At 39.5% G+C, this 17,644-nt stretch overlaps 1 protein-coding gene and 1 non-coding gene across 2 annotated transcripts; one reads left to right on the top strand and one right to left on the bottom strand.

Moving 5' to 3' along the window:
* Nucleotides 1-4,703: 4,703 nt before the first annotated feature.
* On the bottom strand, nucleotides 4,704-15,309 carry LOC146550800 (translocating chain-associated membrane protein 1-like 1). Its single transcript, XM_085259908.1, has 11 exons — nucleotides 14,911-15,309; nucleotides 14,060-14,120; nucleotides 12,774-12,892; nucleotides 11,887-12,003; nucleotides 11,745-11,803; nucleotides 10,415-10,499; nucleotides 9,709-9,779; nucleotides 9,040-9,144; nucleotides 8,807-8,950; nucleotides 8,560-8,720; nucleotides 4,704-8,444 (listed from the first exon to the last, which is right to left on the bottom strand). Exons 1-11 carry the CDS (start codon nucleotides 15,028-15,030, stop codon nucleotides 8,371-8,373), a joined length of 1,116 nt encoding a protein of 371 aa, XP_085116034.1. The 5' UTR covers nucleotides 15,031-15,309; the 3' UTR covers nucleotides 4,704-8,370.
* Nucleotides 15,310-17,140: 1,831 nt separating this feature from the next.
* trnak-cuu (transfer RNA lysine (anticodon CUU)) lies at nucleotides 17,141-17,213 on the top strand. Its single transcript has one exon. It is a non-coding gene; the product is annotated as a tRNA-Lys (tRNA).
* Nucleotides 17,214-17,644: the final 431 nt, after the last annotated feature.

Here is a 17,644-nt window from a genome sequence, read left to right on the forward strand (position 1 = left end):
ACTTACTGTTGGCGCACATCTGTTAGGTCATTAACAAATGCATGCAACATTCATCTGGACAAATTTTTAGAAAATTCACAGTGCTGCTGAAGCCCTGTTTTAGTCGGTGACCTGCTCAGTCAGTCAATTCTAATAGCTCTCTCATCATTACTGAAAAGGTTTTGAAGTGCAGTCAAAGCTACCTAGCTTGTTTGTTCCGTTTTAAAATGAGAAAATAAGTTCATAGTGTTTATTTAAAAGCCTGACAACATTGTTTGCACAATGTTGCCCTTTTGTGGAGAACTTTATTGTTTAATGCTGATAAGCTACAGTAGCTTGCTTTTCATTGGACTTCTTCTATTTCCACAAGGCCAGCTCTGTCGAGAAGGCTTAAGTGTGGTTAAGTAGCTGTGCAAAATTTTATGTCCAGCTTCACCAAAGTTGAGTTAGACATTGCTTTATTCTGGTGAGTAAACCCATTGAGAGAATCTGATATAAATACAAACTTCTGGTTCTAAATGTGAATGTGTCTGGGCCACGTTATGCCCAGGATCTTACCTAATAGTCAGCTTGAGAATGGTTCGAGTGTGCAACAGAATACCAAGACTACCAGTTAGACTATTTGGTATTTTGATATTATCAGATCAAATTATCTCTGAACCTGCTTGCAACTGATCAGAGATACAGATCTGTAAAAGAAGAAGAAGAAGAAGTAAGAAGAAGAAGTAAAGTACCCCCCCCTTTCCAAAGAAATAATAATATACTTCAATTCAATTTAAATTGTCACCTCAACGCACTTGATATTGTAAGGTAGACCCTACAATAATACATACAGAGAAAAGTGTGTGTGTTACACTGTCTCATTATTTATTTAAGAAAAAACAAAATGGAAAAGCAGTGTCTAAAAAACTAACACCCCATGATTCAGTAGCTTGTAGAACCACCTTTAACAGCAAGAACTTGAAGCAATCATTTTCTGTATGACCTCATTAGTCTGTCACATCATTGTGGAGGAATTTTGGCCCATTTTTCGTTATGACGTTGTTTCAGTTCATTGAGGTTGGCAGTTGTTTGTTGATTCTGCTGTGGCACTTCATTCAGGTTGAGATCTGGACTTTGGATCATTGCAGCACTTTTCTTTCTTTCTCAGCCATTCTGATGGAGATTTGCTGCTGCTGTTTGGGATCATTGTCCTGTTGCATGACCCAATTTCAGCCAAGCCAAGTATCCAATCCAGTGTCTGCAAAACAAACCCAAATTATTACCCGTCCACCACTGTGCTTGACAGTTGATATGAGGTGTTTGTGCTGATATGTCATGTTTGGTTTGCTCTGATGGCCCTGATCTCCTGGATCTATCCCTCTCTGCCTCTGGCTCCTGGGGGACATTATTGCAGCTTCCCACTCTTCTACTTCTGTCCTTTTATTATATTTTCTCCTATTTTCATTTTACTATTATGAATTGTTGGAAGGTCTTGTAAGATCACTGCTACTAAGGGGCCGAAACTCGTGATGCAGGAGAAATATCTCTGTGGTTATCACTTGTTTTTAACTTGTAGTCATGCAACTTACAATATATATTTAGAATGTTAGGTCACTGAAAGCAGAAGCTACTTTCTCACAGAAAAAGATCCTTAGATTTACAAAAAACAAACAAAAAAGTAACAATAAAACTTACTTAATTTATTAAAAAATAGAAAGAAAAAAATACTACCAATCCACTGCCCACTGAAACTTTTTGCACTGGTGCTTCTTCAGATCTTCACTTGATAACTGATTTCCATGTACAAGTAATTTCTTCCACTCCCTTTCCCTCATTTTTGCCATTAATTAACTTCTCTACACAAGCAGTAATGTTTAGACTTATAGCTCTTTAATGTTTTTGTGGTTTTGTTTGGCTTTCTGCATTTCAATTTCACATTAAGAAGGCTTTCACTAAATCATTATTTCTTCTAAACAGACTCGCCTGATTAAAGCAACAACAGACACTGTCACACATAAAATACACAAACATACACTTAATAGCTGCTCATGTTGGACAAAGAGTCTTTGCATGAAAATAAACAGTACTGTGCAAAATCTTGAGCCACCGTTCATTTCTTCATCTTTTGCCTTCAAAGAGTTACACTTTATTCTAATTTTGCAGGCTTGAGGAATATTTTTCTGGACTTTCTGAAGGTCTTTCAAAGTTTTCCTTTGGACATAGGCTGCTTTTTTTGAACACAGCCAGTTGAGGTGTTTCGGGCATCTGACAAGGATGTCTCCTGGACTCCTCCCAGGTGAGGTATTTTGGGGATGTCCTAGGAGGCCCCAAGACAGACCAAGGACTTGCTGGAGAGATTACATGTCTTGGGTGAATTGTAAACGAATCAGCGCCCACCTGGAAGAGCTGGAAGAAGTGGCCAGGGTGAAGAAAGTGCTTCTCTAAATCTGGATAAGCAGTAGAAAATGGATGTATGGATGGGCTATTTTTTTTTGTTCCCATTTCTTTAGTTAGACCTACAAAAACAATAAAGACAACACAGTTTGAGACAAATAAAATAGCATTCTTGCTGCAATCATTTGATTCCCAAAGAGGCATTGGCTGAAAGCTTGACATATTTCAGCATGGTGTGCAGTGTGTCCATAAAATATTGGAAAAACTGAATAAACTCAGGATAAAAGAAAAGATAGCAGGCACAGAAAAAACTATCTATAGCAGATGAAAAGTATCTGAAAGTAATTTCCATGATAGGTTGGGGAAAAACACAGCAAAGACCTCACACAGGACCAGAGAGATGCTTCAGGCCTTTTAGTTTATCCATCTGTGCCCCATCAGAAATGGGCTCAGTGGAAGGGCAGCTGTCAAGAAGCCATTTTTAAGGAAGGGAAATAAGGAGGCTGATGCCAAAATACACAAGAACTGGACTGAAAATTAGTGGCAATAGTTAGGACAATAGATCCCAAACATACTGTCAATGCAGCAAAAGCACACCTAGATAGAAAAACACAATGGAACATGATCAATCATGGATTGGCCTTCCCAGAGCTCAGACCTCAACATTACTGATGCAGTCTGAGATCGTGCTGACAAATAGGGAACAAAAGGCAGTCAACATTTAATGTCCTTCAAGAAGCCTGGAGAACTGTTCCTGAAGACAACTTAAAGAAATTACAAGCAAGCTTGGCAAAGACAGTTCTGGCTGTGCTGAGGAATAAAGGTGACTGACTTTCAAGCTTATTAGAAATAAACTGTTTGTTTCACTTTTCCTCAGCTCATCTGGAAAATCTAGGACAATTCTCAAACTTGTATTTGGTCCCTCGAATGGCCACTGTACTGAAAATCATAGCACTGATCTCTTTCCCCCTTACAGTTCTGTCTCTGCTCCCATTTGCTTTACATTCCTACCTCTCAGATCCCTCCAGATGTTTCCACCCCATCTACATTCTGTCCTTCATCGGTCTACATATGCTCGTTTACTCACCTCACCCACAAGTAACAATGAGGTCATGAGTTTCTTAGATCTCCACCGAGCAAAACCGAACTGGTAGAGCAGCTGCTGCCCAATTTTGCTCATTTTAGACAATCAATGAAAATAACACTGAAGGAACACAATGCTTGCAAGAGATTACCCCACACACACACGTGCACACACACACACACACATGCTCCTGTCCTGCTAATTGTTGGCAATTAGTCTGCAAGTCTGGGATTACATGTCTTATTAAATACAGAATTTCAAATGAGCTTCGTTAAATAAGAAAGTACTCCCATTTTAATGAAGCTAATTTATATGGAAATTACACATAATACTGACGATTCAGTGACAGATTTAACCTCATTGGGTGAAGGGAAGGAAATAAAAAAAAGAGGGGGATAGTGATTTTTATTCCTCGTCTTAGCTGGACCTTACAGCTGGACTCTTTCTGCAAGTCTGCTTTTAAAGCACAACCTCAGAAAGTTCAGGTCATGTATTTGTGCTGGAGATACAGCCATCAGTGTGCGTATGTGCATGATGGAGAGCATGTGAGTGAACTCCTGTCCTTGTGCTGACCCTGCAGAGCTCCAGCACTACCTCTCTGGTTCCCACTGATCCATCATGCTGTCTGATTGTCCAGAGAAAACCCATTAGTCTGACACAACACAACACATTAGCAGTGAGCTGCAGGTGTCTCTTTCCCGTGTCATGCTCATTCTTTACCAACCATGGATGTAAATATTAATTGACCGTGTAGTGGTGGACATGCAAAACATGAGCTGTTTGGATAAACAAATGTGCGATCTGCGGTTTGATTCCATCAAAGTCTGACTTAAATTGTTTGTAGTACATATTGTGTGAGAAGCCTGTGTCTGTCCTTCTTATTCTTACTGGTGATTTATTAATGCAGGTCTGTGTGCAGCCACATCCCAGCAGACCGTTCCTGTCCCTCGGGCTAAAAGCTCAGCATTGCCCCCTTGTGGTAATTAGCCAAGGAGTACGATTTGGTCAATATTTCCTCATATCTGCTGACACCGTCCCCAACGGATAGTGTGAATTAAAAAGGTTTAATTTTAAACAGGCCCACAAATATATCCTTAAGTGCAATAGGTGGAAAGATGTAATGAGCAGGAGGTGAGATAATGAAAGTGCACTATCATTGCTCTATGAAGGACATTTTCCTTTGCTGTTTCACCTCTGATAAGGATAATTATCTGTAGCGCTCATAATTTATAGGGCACTTTAAAACGGCAGTATAGTTTGCATGTCTTTTTCATAAGGTTTCCATGGAGACAGGTCTACTATTTAACCTGCAGGCGGGATGTCAAAAAAAAGTTGTTTGTTTTTTTTAACAGGAGCTTTATTGAAAACATGAAATTTAAAAAAAAAATTAAAAAAAAGTGGCAAGAAAAATGATCAGAACTCACAAGAATTTGCATAAATATATACCATCAAAGCTGATAACATATTTTAAAAGAAAAAAAATTGCAACATCTATAAATAAGCAGCAAAAGAAAAACAAATAAGGACAATGCAAAATGAGTAAAATACAATAAACATCGTGTGGCTTTTCTTTGTAGGTTTTTCCCCCGTTTTCTTTCTTTCTTTTTCCCCTCTTAAAAGCGATTTCATGTCCAAATGCATTAATGATGGTTGCCACCTAGAGGCTATTCATACAGCTTTACATTGTAGTCTTGATTTTCAACAATGGCAAAATGCACTGATTTTTAAGTCCAATTTATAATTCACCAAACAGAATCAATGCAGAAACAGCCTTAAGTGAGCAGTGTTATGGTCCATAATTCATTTTTTGCACAATGATGCAAAAAAAAAAAAAAAAAGCAGCTTATTTCCGTGGGATTATACAAGCTATTATGTCTCAAAGCGAAGGAGCCTTCAACTGCGGTGTGGCTCATGATTCAGGGCCTGATTGTTGCACAGTGAGACATCTGATGAGCAAGAAAAGGCCACAGATGCTTTCACTCTGCACTGCTAGCTTTAAAAACAGGCCTCTTACCTGTCAGAATGACACAAACAAAATGGAGAAAAGAAAAAAATCCTAACGTGTGGATGACATTATGACAGTGTTAAATATGCATGTTGTGAAAGCTGCAATGCATTTCTGCAGCGTAGTGTTATACAACCGAGTTCACTTTGCTCTAGTAAGGCCATGAAGTTATATAAACCATTAGGCTAAGTAAAATTTACACTCATATCACTATGTATACCCACACTAACAGTTCAGCAAACAGTTCTTTAGTATATAAAAACAAACAAAAACAATTCATAACATAGATGCAAATCAAATATTTACGTGTGTACTGAACAGTGAATTTCAACAGTTTCCCCTCTATAAAAATAGCTTAAAAATCTGATACATACATTAGTACAGTGTAGGGTTAAGTCAGTTTTTTTTTTTGTATCTTTTACATCTGAGACAGTTTAATAACAGGCTGGTACATAAGTCCTCCGCTCTTCCTTCCCTCCTTTGACACTGCTATACACAGACTACAGGCTTTAAAAGACAGCCCAAGTCCCACTAAGGAGTGCTAAAGGGAGTGCGAAATGAATGGCATCTTCACCTCCTCCCTGCTCTAGACTAAGACTCCAGACTCCAGCTGTGTGCAGACAGTCTTTTCTGTACAGAGCTTCGCATGCACAGTGGTTGAGTAGTAGAGCAGGACTTGGTCCATAAGAGGAAAGAGTTTGACCGGCAATACAATACATGTGCTCCGTAGCAATGTCAGGATCACTGAAAAGGTGAAGAAAGGAGGACAAAAAAAATGTGCCGCATTTGGCAATCAGAGAATCTCTCTCACACAGGCTAGAACATCTGAGAGGCGGAGACATTAAACACATAAGCATTTAGTAACCGAAAGCCTACAGAACATACACCTAACCCACAGCTCGGTGTTTTCGCACACAGAAGGGTGCCGGGAACCGAGAAAGACCCAAAGAGAATCAAAGAACAGGATATTACTGTGAAAATACAACCAAAGGGCAGGAATCAATGAACAGATTGTCAAATTTCATGCTCTGAGACCATCATCAGCATCAACATCATTCAGGCCCTGTTAATTCACAAACATACACAGTAGGCAAAACAATATTGCACGCACACAAGTAAGTGCACAAGCATACAAACTCACAAACATGCCTCCCATTGCTCTCGGATGCAACTTATGGTGTAAGTGGTGAAACGCTTGTCCCCTGATGCCCAAGAACACAAACAAACAAAAGTAAAGAGAGAAAGGCAAACACAACAGAACACAAGCAGTGATATAAACCACCAACATTATAAGGACACTTGAAGAAAGATTGTATTGTTTGGATTAACTAAATGCAGTTTTGCTATGTACCGCAGTGTTTGCTGGTTATAGCTTTTCAAAACATATAAAATAATAAGTATCTGTAGCTTATGACAAAAATAAATAACTCAAACCTCTTGCAGCAGTTGTAAAAAGGCCACTGAATGCTTGTGTGTGTGTGTGTGTGTGTGTTGTGTGTGTGAGAGTGAGAGAGAAATGCAAACTTAACAGCACAGGTAAGAACTAGCCATTAAAGTCTTTAGCCTTAAACCGTCATGCATACATTACCATATAAAAAGACATAAGTGCAGCCTCAAATTGTTGTTCTTTTCCCCCTTCTAACTTCCAGTCATGCCATTGTAAAGATTTAACTGAATGCATACGGTGGCGGCATCACAGGTTACAGTGCAGCTTCCTCTTGGTAAGTCAGTTCACCTGGAAGAACAGCTGTAAAAGCCCATTTCAGACATGTTGGACCATGTTGGCTTCCTGGTGACATTTCTGTAAAAGTCAAGCCAATAACATTTACCCATCACACTTCAAACACCAGTCTAAATGTAATCGCATAGGGACATAGACATGTTTGTGAGCTGCTGCAGCCCAAAAACATCCCAACAGCATGAATATGAATAAAACATGAATACAGGTGACATTTTAGCTCACCAAATCCATTTGTAATCTGCAATAAGATTAGGATTATAACAATGCTCTGTGTTGCATTTTTCCATATTCCCAATCCATCGTACCGTGAGAAACGCCAACAGAAAAGTGACCCCTGTTTGAACGACAGAACGCCATCACTTAAACAGACCGATGAAGCCAGCGAGGTTACATCACCCATGTCTGAAAAGGGCTCAACAGGCTGATCACCAGGGTAGTGATAAAAGCAGTCTAAAATATAACAGTGCCTCAATCCTGCAACGTGTTGGATTTCAATGGCAGGTGCTGTTAAATGATGGCAAGGAGTTAAGTACAAGTTTCACCTTTCTCACTGCAGCTACGCTAAATATGGAAATAGCACAAACATTCCTTTGGAGTGAATAATTTAAGAGATTTTTCCTGACAACGGCAGATTATGAAAGACTCTCTCTCGTAGAGCAAGAAAGGCTTTACATTTTGGAACACGAGCCATAGCCTGTGTTTTTCCCCCCCAAACGGAATAACGGCCCAAACTCTAACTGACACCCTGTACAGCTGATGTGTACGCTAATACTTTATATTAAGTTGCCCTGAAGTGGGTGGCTTTTTAAGGTACTGTGACGTTAACTTGATTCGGTGTCAAATTACCAAAGAGCAACTCAGTTTAAAGTACCCGACAAGCGATCTTAGTGTTACACAAAAGGACACTTGATTAGCTAAATCCATCCTGTTAAAGCATCAAAACCACAACTGCCCTGTCAACATCTCCGGCAAACCCAAATGAATAATAAACACTTCTAGCAGACAGTAACACTGAAATTTGTTGGAAAGGAGTCTCAGCCCCCCAAAAGGGACAGTCATGTAAGGTTTCCTAGCGTGCTTAAACATTTGTTTTGGGGAGTAGTACACATAATTTTAAGCTGTGTAAAGACAAAGTGTCACATTGTCAGAACTCCCTCACTCATTCTCCTCCTCCTCTGTGAAGCTCTATGAGGCTTTAGCTTTCCTTGCCCGTGGTGAGGTTTTATCTTCAGATTTGACAACTCCATTGGCAGCTCCACCTAACAAGACGAAGTAAGTGAAAGAGTCCCGGTCAATTTGATTTCACACTGGCATATTCATCAGCGACCATCACAGAGCAGTAAAGAATCCCAACAATAAAGAGTGCACACTCACCCCTTGTGAGTTCCCTTTTGTGAGGCTTGCTCTTTGGGCTGGCCGCCTTCTTCTTTGAGGCTTGGTTCTGGCTGTGCTCTCGCCACTTCTTCAACTGGAAATTAATGAATTTCCACATCATCCAGGCCTGTGTCAGGCAGATAGCTGCCAGACAAGTCATCCTGAGGGGCAGATGTTGTTAATTTAAGTTTATTGCCGTCTGTATTTTGGCTAGGTGCAATACGCTTCAGATCCCAGCTGGGCCTACCTTATGGTGAGCACATTGAAGTTGCCTTCAGCTAGGGAAAAGCCCTGGTTTTCTGTTCGGGGCAGGCCAAAACCGAATGTCAGAACCGAGAGTGTGAGGGTGAGGAGGCGGGCGATGACAAAAAGTAGCGCCCACAGAGTAAAACTGCAAAGAAAAAAAAAAAGAAAAAAATAGGCATTAGGTCGTTACCACCCACAAAGTAGTAAATCCTAAATTCAGCACAGAAGCCATACCCTTTTTGCTTGTTCTCATCACTGAAGTAGAAGAGGCGTGAAGCATGGAACAGAAGCTCCACCAGGTAGTGAGGGACCAGCAACACGAGGCCCAGTCGGTGAAGGCTGTATGGGCAGGGGACAGAGAAGGGCAGCAGAGCAATGACAGTAATGAGGGTATGATTAAAAAAAAAAAAAAAGTCACCTACAGATAGCACCTACATAGCTTTCTATAAGAACATGCCTTTTTCATCAGTTCCTCATATTACTTTATTTTTGGATCAATAGTTTTGAAGGAGATGAACAAAGTGAAAAGACTGCAGTTTAAAAGATCTCTTTAAAATATTAAACCTTGTGACTGCAATCCCCTTTGCAGGGGTGAAGAATAAAAGTGTAAAAATGATCAGAGAAAATACTATGGCTGAGTGTAAAGGTTGATAACTGAACAACTATGCACAGTACGTAACTCAAAGAACTTAAAAAACTATGTGACACAGAGCAGTGGATCACTGTAAGATAGGAAGTTAATGTTCTTTATTGGATAATAATGTACTAATTTTACTGTTATGCACTCGAGTGCAACCGCAAATAAAGAACTAACTGATAATTAATTAACTGGTTGACCTTTGTGAGTAACATGCATGCTTCTTCTATATTTCTTCCTCGGGATAAAACTGTTATTGCACTCACTTTAAGACATAGGCACCGGTGATGTGGACAACATAAAGGCAAATGTAATAAAGCTGGCGCGGGATGTCTTCCTGTAAACAATAAAACAGATGAGAGTTTGTTAGCATCAGCAGATAACCATAAAGCAAACAGTTTTCTGTAAAAAAAAAAAAAAAAATTTATATATATATATATATATATATATATATATATATATATATATATATATATATATATATATATATATATATATATATATATATATATATATATATATATATATATATATATATAACAACATATGCTTTGTGAAGGACAATGAGAAATTTGTCAAGCAAGTGATCTTTAAAGTATGTAACCCTTAATAAAACACATAAAACAGAACGCAGAGATTTGAAAGAGCACTGCATTAATAGCAAACATGTCTCTGTGGTGCAAATCACTGCATGACTCAGGACAATTTCAGAAAAACCAGTCAGTGAATCAAATTAAAATAAAGCGTCAGAAATGCTGCTTCATTCTTTGGGCCTGAGGCGATGTAAAACTCTGTCTTGTGGTCTGATAAATCAAAATTTGAAACTGCTATTGGAACTCAGCTCAGCTAAAAAATCCCCAACTCATAAAACCAAAATGTATTTTTATTGGAATTCGATCAGTTTTAGGAAGGAAAAAAAAAAAAAAAAAAAAAGGAAGAAGGGGAAAAAAAAAAAGGGAAAGACATCCTTACCTTCCGTACTTTTTGAAAGTACAGCTCAGGAAGTGCGTGGAGCCAATACGCAATTTGGCAAATGTAGAAGAACTTGACCTGAAAACTAAACAAAGGACAGGTTGTGTAGAGGACAAGAAAACCTTTCAGCACGGAGTCAACAGCAGTAGGGCACGCAGATAATTAATTAGGCATTACATCACATTCCCTAACTCAGACTGAAAAACTGAGAAATGTAATAAGTTGTGAGTTTGTCACATTTTATACCCATTAGGAACAATTATAACTACGCCCTTAAAAATGTATGCAAGTCCAATGCTTCTCTCACATGTGAATTGCTTGTTTTACCAGTTGGACACAGACAGACAGCAAAGACTTCAGTAGCAGGATTGGAAAACATTTGAAGAAAAAGGTTAAATTCAGCATTTTGAGCATGATGATGTTGTCTTCCTCACATTTCCTCCTGGGGGAACCCAAGTTGTTCCCAAGCCAGACGTGATACAGTCATGTGAAAGGAAAGTTAACCAAGTATAACCTTACTGCTTCTGCAGGAATTAAGAGGGCGAGGAGCAATCACATAATGCTAATCAAATAAACTTAAATTAACTTATTATCACAAACGTGGACACCTCTAGAAATGTTTGGACAGTTGGCTGGTCTGGAACATTCAGCTATACGTTAATGCATGTGTTAAAACTCCATATTACTGTAAGTATTTATGGTAAAGGTGCTTCTACAAGCTTCTGGATCATAGTGTGTACTTACTTTCTCCCCATGACTGCATATAGCCCTATAAAAACCTTTTCATATGACTGAAAGTCAGATAATGATAATGAGCAGGTTCTGGTTTCCTCCCAGTTGAACATGTTCAGAAAACGTACAACGGGGCACTCAGGAGGCATCCTAACCAGATCCCCGAACCACCTCAACTGTCTCCTTTCGATGTCAGGAGGAGGAGTGGTTGGACTCTAAGCTTCCTCTAGATGTCTGAGATCCTCACCCTAGCTGTAAGGCTAAGCCCAGCTACCCTACAGGAAATTCAATTTGGCCGCTCGTATTTGCAACCTTACACTTTTGATGGTGAACCAGTACTCGTGGCGATGTTTTCCATTTAGGATTTCATCTACATTTCAACCCTTTCTTAGGTGGAGCCAGTCCACCTCATGCTCCACCTTCCTTGTGGAAGATGAATAAGACAAGTACAATACTTGATTAATTTTTCATATTATTAAAACAAAAAGGCTGAAAAGTCTCAATGAAAATATCTCATGAAGGTACGTTCTTCTTTAGATTAATCATTCAGCTTTAAATAATGAGTCTATAGTATGTGGAGGAGTGTATAACTACTTACACCATGCGAGTATGTGGGTAACCCTCCCATAAGAAAGTAGGATTTGTTGCAAAGTCCTCCTGCGTGAGAAAGAGAGACACTGCATGAGATGAGGTCTAATGCAGGCTGAGACAATGCACCTCTTGGTTTCTGATGCTGGTACCGCTGTTAGGATGCTGCAGCCCCAGATGAAGGAGAACAGATAGAACGCTGCGAGCTGCCCGGACTCATTGAACTTGCTGTGCTTGGTTTTTGACAGGTGCAACCTCCTGTTCATTTTCTGAAATAAAAGTAAAAACAGACAACCTAATGAACACAATGCCACAGACCTAAGTGTTAAATTAAAAAACAAAATTGGGCTGACACTTTTTAACTCTACCTGGTAAAGACAGAAGTCAGAGTGGGGTGACAAAGTCCCTGCTTCATAAACTTTAAGAGCATTAGGAGTGGTTCTGCTGACAGTCAGGATGAACTGGAGAAACTCTGTGATTTTAAAACCCGTTTAAAAATCATGGGCTATTGTTTTAAGAGGTATGAAAATTGCGATTCTATCCTTTAAGAGTAAAGGACCAGAAAAATTTACCCTTCTGTTATATCTGTTACATGTTGTCCAAAAGAGATTTTGAGGTAAAAATACATCTAACAACATTCTTTTCTCCTGCTGAGAACGATTATCAAAGCCATAAGCTGTCAGGAGAAACATGAGCGTTGTTTCAGTCACTGTGCTTTAATGAACGCACAAGCAAGGACGGAAGGATGGAATTTGATCACCAACAAAAAGAATAGGGACATAACGGAGGCGACACATGTGGCAGTGGAGACTCTGCTACGTTGATCCTTTTGAAATGAAACTCTAAAGACCATTGTAAAGTACTGTACGCACAGGTTCCTTCCGCCATTGTGATTTGCTTTAAAAGGGCATGTACACAAGCTGTTAAAGGGGAGACCGAGTTATTGTTAAGCACAGTTCTGGTTTTATTTACGACATCAAAAACAAGCCCGTTTTAAAAGAGGGAGAAAAAAGGTCAGGCATCAAGCCGATGTACTCACGTCGAGAATATATTCTTGTATCAAGGCATGAAGGATGACTGCAATAAGAAGGTAAAAAAACACAGTGGCCACGTCTTTAGGGCCATACTGGTAAAGGTTGACTGGGTCGCTTTTCTCATCTGCAAAGAGGACAAGAAAAGAAAAACAAGAAAAAACATAAATAAGGTGAAGCACTTAAAACCTACAAAGCAGTGTTTCATTTTATTCAGGTAATTTCAGGCTTAACCCTGGTTTTTCAGTACCACACAGGTGGAACACTTCTTACCGGGAAGTGAACCAGCTATGAAGCTAACCTGTTATGGAGCAGGTCAAGTTTCAGTTTAGAGATCAACAGGTATGAAATCACCACCTACTGACTAATGAATTCTCCAGAATGTACTGACTCTGTTCCTGGAAGACGCCTTTGACCTATGTGCTCAGATAGCAGGAGAGTCTAAAGTTTTTTTAACAGCATCTTTAGTCTTTGTGTTTCCCTGAAGCGCATCAGTTTCCGCTCTCAGAGGTAATTTTTTTTGCTCATTGGTGTCAAAAAAAGTAAAACAATTTCATTGTTTTATAAGCATCAACATAAGATCCTAAAATGGAAAAGAACTGATACCAAATTTGCACGTTGCCTAAGCAAAAATCTAAAAACAGAATTCAAATGTATTCATTACACGCAGACTGTTAAACACCATCAAGGCCACAGCTGAAAGAACAAAACTAAAACTCTCTTTTAAACATCATTTTTAACAAAATACTCAATTATAATCCATCGGGTTCTTACCTGTCTTAATGACAGAGCTGTTATATTGATACGCGTGTTAAATTATACAGTCGTTATTCCAGCTTTCTTTCCTGGCTTTGAATGGGCCAAACTTTATTAATAGCGCAGCTGCTTTCTAGTTTTACTGACCAAAGTGCTGATAACACACTTTTACAATGTGAGTCTACAGCGCTTTTCTTCTCACACACTGCTGTTTTTTTTCCCCCCCCAGTGTGCATTTTGTGTTCAACCTCTAGTTTCATCTTTCTTTAGAGTGTAAATAAATAAAAGTTTTTGCCAGAACACTTATAAACAGCTGTGATTGGTCAGATGCTGCCAACGTGTGACTGTGCAGGGGAAACCCTGGGTTAACTTAGAGAGTTGATAACTAGCTTTGTGGGACTGCTTAGCCTGGCTTCCAGCGTTAAGCTGAGTTAACCCAGATAACAGAAATGTATCCTGGGTATGTTGAACTCACTTTGTAGCACAGGCCTCAGAACAGTGAAAGGGTGCAATAATAGACAGAATAATATAGGCTCACCAAGAACTTGAGTTACGTTGTACTGAACTGTGATGAACATGATGGCAAACTTTGCTGTGACCTGTAATGACAAGAAAACACTTTGATTATTGATGAATTCATTGGGATGCAATGCAGTAAACTTTACCTCAATCAGAGGTTCACAACTGAATCGCACCAATGCATCTAGCTCACAGTTTTGTTATCAGCAGTGAAAAATGAAGAAATGTGAGGAGTGAGTGCTGCAGAGCAGCTACAGCATGTGGAATTCCACTTATTCTCATAATTGGGGTCTAGAGACCTCCAGGAGCTGCCTGCAGGGGCTCCCAGGGGTCTTCACCACCACTGGCACAATGACTCAGTATAGGTGCATCAGGGAAATTCAGCTAAGATGTTTTTAATTAATAAATCATAAAATTCAATATATTCACACAGAGTATTAAAAAAAAAAAGTTGATTTGGAAAGTGGAGAGACATTTCCCGTCTGGAAGCAGGGTTTGGGTGTGGACATGTTTGATGAAGGAAATCCATCTTAGTCCATTCAAATATGGCTAGGTACTAGTCAGCTGTGGCGAATCAAAAGGCTGGTAATCAAATGTGTGGCACGCAGGCAGATATTTCCTGACCATCCTGTTGTCAAAAGCCAGAGAGAGGAAGTGCATTAGTCTAGAGTGGTGGTAAGATGACCTGTTAGCTGTGCCAATGGGCCTCCTTACCATCTTCTTTGGCAATCAGTTAGACACATGAGAAGGTAAGGAGAAAGACACGCTAGCGCCCTGTCACTGGAGTGCTGCTGTCATCCCAGCTAGCGAGAGTTAGCATCAGCTAACATAAATCGACTAAGTACAACAGCTCGTCCAGTCACACTGTACCTCAAACATCAGGCCAAGGAGGATGATCATGGCCAGGCACGACACCATATCGGCGTGATTCTGGATCACAAACTCGTGGCTCAGCACCGGTGGGCTCTTGTTCTTCTTGCGGAAACCCATGGCTCACCGACTCTGCCTGGCTCCGGGCTGCTGTCACTGAGTCTAAGCGGGGTTGGAGCTAGCTTCCCCTGCTGCACTGCTGCTGGCCTCAACAGACGGATGCTCGCTCGCTCTGCTCTGGGACGATCCCTCCGCCGTAGTCCGCAAGCACAGTGAACCGCTGCTCGTGTGTTTAGTAGCAGACATGAAGACGCATCGCACCGAGCCAAACACCACAGCACAACACCCACTTTATTCCTGCTGCCCGCTGAAGTCAGATGACGGGCCCTCCCACTTCGAAACCCCATTCATGAACCGCCCAGTGTCATTGACGTAGAAGGAGAACCCGGGCCCGTGGTGCCTTCACGTTCCCCACGTAAGCGCGCTCCAGGTTTCAGGAAATGCAGGCAGAGAGATGCTAAATCACCACGTATGGTGATGCATTAAAGACTTACTGTTATTTTAAATGATTGGCGTGTTTGAAAATTATACTGTCTACCAAAATAGCAGCTGGTGATGACTAGTTACACTCCCGGAAGCCAGCAGGGGGTGTGACTAGATTTTTTTTTTAAGTCAAAGTAGGCCAAAGAATATGTTCCTGTGGACAATTTGACAAATGGTTGCAGAAAACTTTCACACAGTCATTGTGTGGGGCACGTTGTCGGGTTATCTGACAAAATAAATAGGTACAAATTATGCAGGATAGGGATTAAATGCATATTTCTAACTTCTTGAGGGCATAAGTGGAAGCAACAGTGTGCTTTATGGTTTGTGATGATTTTTGTACACTTTTGTTTTGCAGTAAGCGTTAAAGCTATCATCTTCGAGTTTCAATAGGGATGCATACCATGTCATCCTACTCTCTCAATATGTGTATGCAGTTTCAAACGGAGCTGGATACTTACTTTTGAATCATGTAATCATATACAATCAATTATATTCAATCTCTTTCAAGCATTCAACTCTGTCTCAATCATGCTTGGAACTCAGAGTCACAGGGGGATTTTTTTTATTGTTATGTGCCTAACATTATATTTAAAGAAATCCGAATTATTGTGATGCTGTGGAACCCCAAGTAAAAAGCATCTCATTCTGCATTTGCATCTTTAACATATGAAACAATCTGCTGAGTTAAAACCTCTGCACACCTTCAAATGACTGCTAGTCACAGATACAGCAGACACATTTCCTATATGCTGACCTAAATTGTGTCCTATAACTGCACTTATTGTTTGGTGTCCACTATTTTATGTAAACACCAGTAAATTTACATTGTGAATATTGTTTAAATTACAGTTATTTAAAAAAAAATTAAATAAATTCCTCTTTTCAAACTGTAGTTGAGGATATGTAAATGTAAAACGCTTTAATATGGTGATGATATGTTATCATATTATATGAATTAATTCATAAGATGATTTATTAAGTAAATAATCCACTATATAAAGGAGTAATGTTGTGGTGAGGACAAATATATTTTAAATACATTTCTTACTTAAATCAAGCTTAAATCATTTTAAGTTTTAAATAGAAATTGTCGGAGAGACCGGAAGTTAAATTTGGTAAACGATGGTATAATCTGAAAAAGGTCAACTAGAGGTAAAGTCGCTTGCCAGGTAGTAAGTCTTTTGATTCTGTATTTAATGTTAAGAATATATTGTTTGTAATTATAATATAATTTCTTCTAATTTCAGAGGGATAATTTTGTGTCAGAGGTTAGCAAACATGTTAACACATGGTCGCTTACATTTGTGACAGCTAACCGTCGACAATTAATTTTAACCTTCATTGATTTTTATTTTTTAATTTAGTTTTTATCGGCGGTGTTATTCGTCTAAAGAAGCAAGTCCCTATATATACACAATTCTATTCGTTTTTTGTTCAAATCCAGGCGCTGTGTGTTTAACACTAACGTGTTTAGACTTGTTAGCTAACTTCCCAACAATTTAAACAGAATTCCACGTTCATTTTATCTCCTTGCATCATGGCACCAGAGGGCAGTATGAGACAGACCGGAGAGAACTGCACGTAGCCGTTCGAGTACAACGTGTGTACAAAAGATATAATGTTTAGTTCAGGTCATTTTCTCTAATTTGGGTGAAATTTCTAAACGGCGATGTGTTTCATCAGCGCCCGGCTAGCTCAGTCGGTAGAGCATGAGACTCTTAATCTCAGGGTCGTGGGTTCGAGCCCCACGTTGGGCGGAAGTCTTTTTTTTCCTTCTGTGTGCTTCACTTCCCCAAATCACAAGAGCACAGGCCTCCATTGTGCTTACACGGAAATCAGAGACAAGTTGATCCGCCGCGAGTCTGCTCTGCTTTATAACTAATCAAAAATTACTTGGCCATAGTTTGTGCAAGTCTTGGTTGTCTTTTCAAATTCATCACCCTACTTTACAATGTTTGAAATGTAAATTAGCCTTACTTGGAGGAGAAAAATGTTGCTGAAAAAAGCCCCCAAAGTGGTTAAAGGAAGTTCAAAAAGGATAATTGAGGTGTAATTTTTAGTGCTTGTAATACCGATAAGCAACATATGGCAATATTTATATATCAGGACATATTTTATGTTTAATTTAATGAAGTCCTATGCATTGAACACATTTTTCTAGTATTCAAATACTGCTTTGAATTCTACA

Source organism: Mchenga conophoros, linkage group LG20 (assembly GCF_057382185.1).
Source record: "Mchenga conophoros isolate Kocher_MC1m ecotype Shallow Benthic linkage group LG20, M_conophoros_male_GT1.1, whole genome shotgun sequence".
In the NCBI taxonomy this organism is placed as follows: domain Eukaryota; kingdom Metazoa; phylum Chordata; class Actinopteri; order Cichliformes; family Cichlidae; genus Mchenga; species Mchenga conophoros.